This window comes from Cornus florida, unplaced genomic scaffold (genome assembly GCF_030987335.1).
Source record: "Cornus florida cultivar Cherokee Brave unplaced genomic scaffold, ASM3098733v1 CherokeeBrave_3.0.0_Hap2_Chr02, whole genome shotgun sequence".
NCBI lineage: Eukaryota > Viridiplantae > Streptophyta > Magnoliopsida > Cornales > Cornaceae > Cornus > Cornus florida.
Window position 1 is genome coordinate 15,206,240 of NW_026775572.1, and position 8,990 is coordinate 15,215,229.

The 8,990-nt window shown below is 36.3% G+C and overlaps 1 protein-coding gene across 1 annotated transcript; it reads right to left on the reverse strand.

Annotated features, from left to right (window-relative positions):
- Positions 1-1,599: 1,599 nt before the first annotated feature.
- Positions 1,600-7,038, reverse strand: LOC132293825 (protein ALTERED PHOSPHATE STARVATION RESPONSE 1-like). The gene is made up of 4 exons (XM_059791457.1): positions 5,897-7,038; positions 4,394-4,614; positions 2,829-3,052; positions 1,600-2,741 (listed from the first exon to the last, which is right to left on the reverse strand). The coding sequence occupies exons 1-4, from the start codon at positions 6,759-6,761 to the stop codon at positions 1,904-1,906; spliced, it is 2,148 nt and encodes a 715-aa protein (XP_059647440.1). The 5' UTR covers positions 6,762-7,038; the 3' UTR covers positions 1,600-1,903.
- Between the last annotated feature and the right edge of the window lie 1,952 nt (positions 7,039-8,990).

The window sequence follows — 8,990 nt, forward strand, 5'->3', positions numbered from 1 at the left end:
TTTGGGGGAATGGTAAAGCAATTCACTCACACACTGTGTCCACTGAAATTTGAAACCATGACCTCCTTTGGGAAGTATAGGTCAAGTACCGCTGGGTAGGGGTGCACACAGTCCGGTTCGATAAGGTTCCTAGAAATTGAAATTGGAACCGAAACGGTTGGGATATGGAGCCGAACCAGTTTCACAGTTCCGGTTCCTTTTTGTTTTTTTTAAGCAATATCTTGACCATGCTAAGATATTCCAAATGATTGAACCAGACAGAACAACCACGGCCATTATGCAAAAACAAAAATAATACAACCCATACAATCATATATAAATAGATACATAAGTGCCATACGATCCTGCCATTGTATCATTCACATGTCACATGCAAGTTTTTAACAAAACAGACGCTATTATAACTTGAGAGAACTAAAATACCAAGTCTTGTGGTTTCTGTAACCCTTTTACACAAAAGACCAGCTAATGAACAGGAGAGCTAGGCAGTGACTAGAATCGTCGTTGTTGAGGACTTTCTATACGATGGCTTGCTTGTAAGACACCGGCCTACCCATTTGTAGTGCATTTTGATAAATAATATAGTACATGAGAATATAAATTTATTATATATATTTCTGTATTACGATTTAATTTTTAGATTACTGTAACATATAATCAGAGTATTTTGAAAAATTTACAGCCAAACAAACATCAATAGACATATATATTAGTAATTATATAATTAAAAAAATAATGTATACAACCAAAGCACCAGTTCCGGTTCCACCGGTTCTTTGTGCACCCCTACTGCAGAGTGGAGTTGCTAACAACAATCTTCCATCATCATTGTAAATTTTTACAGCAGCAATAAATGAAAAGGAAACAAAATAAGGAAAATAGGTAGTTGCATACTCAAAGAAAAGAAAGAGTATGGCATTTTAATTGTTTCAGCTTCAACCATATTTGCGAACATGAAATGCAGCATGGGCATCATCACCCTTCTTCCTTATAATGCAGTCGCTCCCCAGTCATGCTTTATTTTAGCAATCATAATATTTTATGGTCATGCTTTATTTTAGCAATCATAATATTTTCCATAAAGAAAACTGCTTTTCGTCACTGGAAAGGTGTTGTAGCTATCAGAAAAAGACCATAAAATGTTGGTTTTCACTTACTTTTTTTCTCTTTTTTTCCCTTGGAAAAAATGGAATCTTTATAAAGAAAAGAACAAGATTGCAGGAGATTACATTCTGGATCAGGTAAATCCGCCAAAGAATTTCTCCCCACCAATTCAGAAAAAAGCCTCGATCTTGCTGTAATTCGGCTTCCTCCTCACTTCTCCCGCCGAGAATCTGAAACCATTGAAATCACCATCTTCAACCTGAGGGGGTAAAACAAGGTAAGTACGAGGATAATTGCTTAATGCAAAAGAAAATATAAAATGAGGCTTACATTATACACACCAGTGCGAAACCAGTAAAGGGAGAAGGAAAATAAATAAATAAATAAAAAAGAAAGGAGAAACTTCTTTTAAGCATCAAGGCAGGTTAAAGGGTAAAGCTGGTCCCATCTTCAAGAAGATATGATTCAAAGGTAGCTATTAAAATGACACGGTCAATTCTGTTCCATTCAACACCTGAAATAACTAACAGGATTGCCCACCTGAATCTCCCCCCATGTGTACAACCCCTCTTGGGACCCTTGCCAAGAAAGGTAGGAATTCAGGAAATTTACAGGTCTTGCAACAAAATTGTGGTCAACCATTACATGTATATAATAAACAACTTGCCAGTCGATTGGAAATCTAACTACAAAATACAGATAAATTTGTCTCAGCGAGCTGCTTTGACATAATCTAATGTAGAATCACGGAAAAATCCTCAAACCCTAAGACCCTAATGGCGTTAACAAGTTTCCTATGTCATCTGGTGCCATCTTCAATTTGGGAGCCCTCTATATATCCCGGTTTCCCAACTTTATCAGCATTATTACTGTAACTGACAAGGTCATTGAACATTTTTAGAGAAGCCTTAGAGAAGTCGGTCAAGGACTCGAAAACTCCACAAAATCCGGTCTGGAATCCATTCAATGTGATCCTTTGAGTTTCTTGCATGCAGTTGTGGTGTTTTTCCTTCTCTAAATCTACTTTCATTCTAAAAATGTCCAATAAATCCTTCTTCGCGCTCAAGTTCTCAGCCCGATGTTCCATGTCTGGCTCTGAATTCTGGACCAAAAGCTTGGACTCCGAAATCCTGTTCTCTGCCTTCTGGAATGCAAGAATCTTTCTGTCAAATTCTTTTGCCAATCTGTCTACTTTTCTCTTCTGTTGCTGTTCTTTTTCTTGCTGAACAGCCAAAGCCCTTACATCCTTTCCAAAGCTTTTCATTGAAAAGCCAACCGCTTTATCTGGGAGCCTATCCATGAAAGATAACCAATCATGGCAAATCATAAGTAATGGGGGTCCATTGACATGACATGGTGGAGCCTTACTCCTTCCATTAGAGTAGAATTCAGTTTCAGGGACAATGAACTTGGATAGCCATCCATCGAGAGCTTCAATGTATGCCTTTTGTGCTGCAATGTACTCTATGAAGCATGTTCTCCAATTCTGAATCTCAGCCTCAAGCTGAAGAGTGGCGAGCCGGTGAGAGTTGTTGCAAAATTTTCCATAACTGGGACTGGTATAACATTTCACTTCAAACATTATCTTGTTCTGAATTTCATGAGATTCCATCATAATCTTCCAGGTTCTTACCAAGCTGCACAGAAAAGCGGAAAGTGAAGGCAGGGAAGACGAGCAACTACACTTAAAAAAATCTATACGTTTGTTTGTGATATTTCCTTACCCTTGTAGTAGTTCAAAAATCTGGGGCTGCAACTCTTCGTCTCTCAGTTTCTCAATTCTTTTTGAGATTGATTCGGCACTTCGAATAGCAACTATTATCCTGCTATATAAATCTTTTACAGCAGCCCTGGTTTTGTCCACAGCAAGTCCTTCTTCCCCTTTGACATCCTGATTTCTCAGTTGATTGCACTTCCTCTCATAAATTTTCCGAGTGCTATCTCCAGCCTAAGGAACAAATAAGTCTCCAAGTGAAATACTAAAAGCAAATAAGTAAAAAGAATATCAAAGGAAAAAGGTAGGTTCATGGGGTTCTAGTTATTCTCTGAGCCTCACATAAAACAGCAAGGTGAGCATAGTAAACAATTTCGGTTGGTGACAAAAAAGTATGCCTAGTTTTAACTTTTAAATAACACTGGTGAGAAATGTAATTTCTTTCCTGCCATTGGCAGTTGCAAGAGCCTTCAATACCATCTAACTCATTTAGACATTACCCACCAAAAAATCTCGTGTAGACTTCCATCTTCATTTGCCTTCATACTTGCAGATCAATGTTTTTGTTATTTCTGAGAAATGAAATGAATAGAGTTCTTACCTGAGTCACGACACAAACTGAGTTTTCTCAACACATGATACCTTTTTCAGTGTTGATCAAATTTACTAATAAAAATGTAATTTCGAATATCATATTCTATCCTTTGCATGGCCAAATTGGCACAGTAAATTGAGCCACCGAAACAGAAACCTGGCGGTGAAATTGTGTAAATATTCTTCCCAGAAGCAATGAATATAGCTAGAATATTCATTTTTAGGAGGCAGTCTATATTATTTCCCTGACGGAATTGCATAACAAGATACTAATGAAGAATTTAGCCAAAAACTGTACATAAAGCATTTTCTTGATACAGGAATTTCAGAACTATTCTCTATACAACCTAAAGCTCATGATTGATGAGATGCACTTCACTCTGAGAAGTTATTATGCCCTAAAAATCTAAACCTATATCAACAAAATCGATAGTATCAGTTGTCATGAAAGTCCAGCAACTCGAACCTATTTGGTCGGTGATATGTTTTCTGCTGCATGACTCCAGCAGCTATAGGCCATCTCTTAAGTGGGTAGTAAATATTTTGTCATCTGTTTGCACTTAATTGCTTGAATTGATTCGCAATTCCATGATCCAATGTGAACTTTTTGCACAAGAACTATTCGTTATGTTCTTTACTTCAGTTAGGCATATAATTATACTTGAGAAGGCTAGGCTTGTTGATACAATTGCATTTTCCTGTCAGCGTCGCATGATAGAAATTTCAGAGGCACAATCAAAATAGCAGACTGTAAGCAGTTGGATTTCTTCATATATAAATCTCTACTAAATGTGCCAAAGTTTATTATCATAAGCACGTGTTATGCAACAGAGGTAGAAGGAAATAACATGCATAAGCAATGTTTCACTTCCTGTGCTCGTCTAGTTGCGATCTCAACACAAAATATTGCAGGTAGTAACTAGTAGGATAAAGTCATGAAGATAGGGGTAGGTAACACACTTTGGGGTGATAATAATTTACCTTAACCTCTTCATAAAGCTTCTTTTCCCAAGCATAGAGCCTTCCTAGTGTCAGTGAGTGGCTTCCTGAATCCATTCCTCCATAATCATCAAAGAGATCATTCGTAAACTCTGTCCATGTTGCTGAGCTTTTGGAACTAGATACTACAAGACTCTTACAGGATGAAGACCGAGAGGAAGTGGACCGCGATGTGATAGCTTGGATGAGTTTTGTAGAATTCTCTGCATCCAAATGAAATGGGTGAAGGAACATGTCTGGTGGAAACTGATGGGCAAAAAGGCAATTACGAGTAGAGAAGTTTTTGAGTTAAAATGTATGAAAAGCACAAAAATGAATGTTGAAGAGATTCACAGGAGTCGTTATGCATGAAAAGCACAAAAATAAATGTTGAAGAGACTCATAGACCAATCTATCAATACAATCATCAGGCAGAAGCTAATTTTAAACCCACACAAAGGTAGATGGTTTAGCTTCACATAAATGTTTCATCTTTTCGAACGGAAAAGGATAATGACGAAGCCACTATAAGTCTATATCGAATCTCGTGAAATGATTTGAGAAAAAGACACAGGTCATAATAAATCCAAAGCAACAATAAGTAACATAGTCTGCAAGCTAATTTTCTCACCATGTTTGTTTTCGCCGAAGTCAAAGAACGTGGAAGAGAACAGTAATCCAACATCCAAAGTAATTTAAGACAGCAACTAGACAAAAGTAAATTTGTTTGTCTGCATTATTACATGCAAACACTGACAAAATTAAGCAAAAGAAGAGCTTATGAGAACCATAAAAAACAACCATTTCAGATCTTTCTAAAAGATAAAGAGGAAAGAAGACAAGTAGTGAAAGAACTAAAAAGCAGAACCAAAAGCTAAAGGAAAGCAAATAAAAATGGTCAGAGATTTGTTTCAAGAATGTGATGAAGTAACAATCTGGGAGCTCAGTTCACATAATTTCTAAGAACCCACAAAGAAAAAAGGCAGAGAAAAAGCTTCATGCTAGAATTAATAAAAATAAAAATAAAAATCTCATCTTTTTAAAATCAAGGTAAGGCCCCTAAATATTATGGTTATCAAAATATATATATGTATAAATAAAAATAAAAAAAATAAAAGTAAATGAAATTACAGTAATGGAACAACTGAAAGGACAAACCAATACCTAATAGCAAAAAGGGGGGGAAATTATTGAGCTATTAGACACAGTATTGCAACTAAAATAAACTCATGCAGAGGAAAAAAGTTTTAAGATTTAGGATAATATAGGGAAATAAGACACCACCTTATATAATTGGGTCAAACTAAGAGCAAAGCAGAGCAAGCATGTGAAAATAATAATACTAAAAATGTTAAATGCTTGGGATATGGTAAATAGAGATGTCCTGATTTTACAGATAGCAGATTAAGTTAGAATTGAGTGGTAATTGAAGATCTATTCAAAGAGAGAAAATGATTTGTAACAAAAGCCATCAAAAGTGAAAATGAGAAATAAATAAATACCCACCTTTTATTTCCTCCAGACCAGATTGCAAATGAGCCCTATTAGCCTCCAACATTCTGGACACATCTTTGCCGGAATCATAAGCCCTAATGAAATGGTCCTCAATATCCCTCAATGCTTCCAACAACTCCCTCCCTCTCACTGGTGTATCAATGACTGTTAAACCCTTCTGGTCTCCCTGGCTCACATTGGCACCATCCACTACACTCACAACTTCAACCCCACTCTCCTCTACATTCTCACTTTCATCAGCCACCACCACCGTATTTTCTTCCTCCATTCTATCCCCTTCCTCTTCCAAATCTGGAATTCCTTCCTCTTCCCTTACCGCCCTCAAATCCTCCTCAGAAATGCGATTATAGCCGCTTATTATCTCCGGTCTCATGCCGTCGAATGGATTAAAGAAATCCCACCCAATATCTCTCTGTGGTAGTGGCACTTGTTGAGGCATTTCCATATAAAAATACCCACAAGGTTGTTCTTCATTTTTCTCTAATTTTTCATCTCTTTGTTCCTCGGAGGAGTCTGAAGATGTGGAAGAATCGCATGATTCACAACCAATGGCTTCTTGGGTTGGCTCAGATTCTGTTTGTTGAAGGAATAATGGGTTGGATACCTCATTTTCTCTGGGCGGAGATGGTTGACAAGGTGGTGGGAAGGTGATGAGAAATGGTGAGGAAGGTGAAGAATGGCGAGCAACAAATAGCCTTATAGCAGCTGATACACCAAAGAGCGCTTGACAATACCTACAGTGTGCATCTGCAAGAGCATACCTTCTCTCTACAGCCAACTTTAGCTGGTGTTTTCTCTCTCTACATATGGACACTACTTCCTCTTCTTCCTCTAACTTGGAGGCAACACACCCCATACTGTTCTCTCTCCCTAAAGTTAGAGAAATAGGTCTGCCTTTTAAAGACAGGTTCAATAGAAGACTGAAAAGGTAGTATTTTTTTGGAGGAATGTGGGCATTTTTTCCCCCTGATACAAAAAAAGTGGGGTAGTGCCAAAATGAGGGTTTTGATTGATATTTTAGAGAAAATGAGGGGAAAATGTAGCTAATCTAAAGAAGTTCTAAACCAACCCATCACTGATTCTGATATCTAAAGTGGGTTCCTGCTAAAAATGTAGGTCTTGGGCAAAGCTTCAAAGCAACCCAGTTGGCCATTTCATCGCCTGAGAAGTAAAGATGGCTTATTGTCAAAAATGGAGGTGGACAGACACATACACGCGCGCGCGCGCACACAGAAAAAAAGAGTAAAGTTGAGTTTCTGCTGAAAATGGAGATGGTTGGTCACACAAGAGAGAGAAACTGAGAAAGAAGACAGTAAAAGACCTGTATTTCTGCAACAGATGAGGTTTTCTTTTCTTCTTTTTCCTTTATTTTGCAAAACAATACCCTCCTAAACAGAGGATTTAATGGTGATTAAACTCTGTGTGTGTGTGTGTGTGTGTGTGTGTGAGAGAGAGAGAGAGAGAGAGAGAGAGAGGCAGAATCAAAGGGAAGTGAGAAGAGAAAGTAGGGGCTCGAGGAAGAGATGATGGTGTCCTCGTGTTTGGCAAGTTGATGCTGTATGGACTACTACTAATAACTTGGCGTTCAGCTTGAGCAATTCATTTCTATAGAGTTACTGCCAATTTAGCAGAGATTTTAAAGGCAGATAAATACACTGACTATTGATAGAAAAGAGGAGTCAAACATTAATAAATTACTGGTAAAAGTGTAGTCCATGATATATAGTAGTACTCCATATAATAGTGTCACACACACACACACACATATATATAGATATAATGATATATAGATTACAGAGAGAGGTTCTGTGCTTGTTCTTTTGTTTGTCACTATTGTAACAGCTAATTTATTGTCATTAGGAGAATATCATAACTAAATCATCATAATTATACTTGCCCAAAAAAAAGAATGTTTTAATTTTTTTTTATATATATTCAGTGTCTTCAGTCCTCCTTGTTTTTGTTTGTCACTGTTCTAACAGCTAAACTTGGTATCATAGTTCAAATAATATATAGTATTTGTCTAGGATATTAAAGTGGAATAAGGAAATGAAATGTCACAACTGTCATGGTCCTTTATGACAATGAAATGAAATGTCATAAATGTCCTTGTCCATAATGTTAAAAACAACCCTATCCTTGTGAAGAAGGTGCCTATTTAGAAGGGAAATCATTAGATTTTGCAATTGTGCTTTTGGACTTGGTGGTGTGCGTGAGGTGACGAATTATAGAAGGGAAATTATAGATTCTTTCCCATCAATCCCCTGTGGTACCGTTTTGTACTTCACTGGTGTCACTTAAATTGCATTGCTACAAACATTACATTCAGTTGGTTTACTGGATTTCACGAATCTATCTAAACCTCCCTCATTTGATGAACTACCACAGAGAGTTATGAATTCGATTTCGATTCACGGGCACCATGTCAGACTAATTTGGTGTTTGATAAAGGTTTAAATTGACTGTTATTTCAAAGCTATCCAGGAAAGCGCTTAAAATAATTTATTAAAAATTAATGAATAAAATATTTTTATCAAATTTTAATATTTATTTTCTTCATAAAATACAAGTAAACACCAAAAATTTAAAATATCTTTTACTTCCAAACAAATGGAACCTAAATAAATTTTTTTTTTCAATTAATGGTGCAACAAGACAACAAGTTTATAAATAGAAATATACTAACAATGCAATATTTTCTACTAAAAACAAAAAATTGGAAACATAAAATTTTGACATTGAGTTCGTTTGGCATGAGTATGCCGTTATGTTTTTTTTATCAATACAAAAACAATCGTTTTGTTATAGGAGTATTTTGTGTAAAAATCAAAACCTGGTAATGAAAATTTGTTTTAGGAAATTTAAAAATTTATTTTAGTTCCTCCACTATAGTATCAAAACACACAATGTCATCAATTTGGTGATATAGGTTTAGGTCAAAAAATTTGATATGTTATGAACTATTACAAACCAATATCAGTCATTCCAAACATGATATAGACCCAAATTTGAAGACCAATATTAAAAAAAATAATATCATAACACATTCCATACAGACCCTATGAGTCCTTTTGAAAACAAGTTA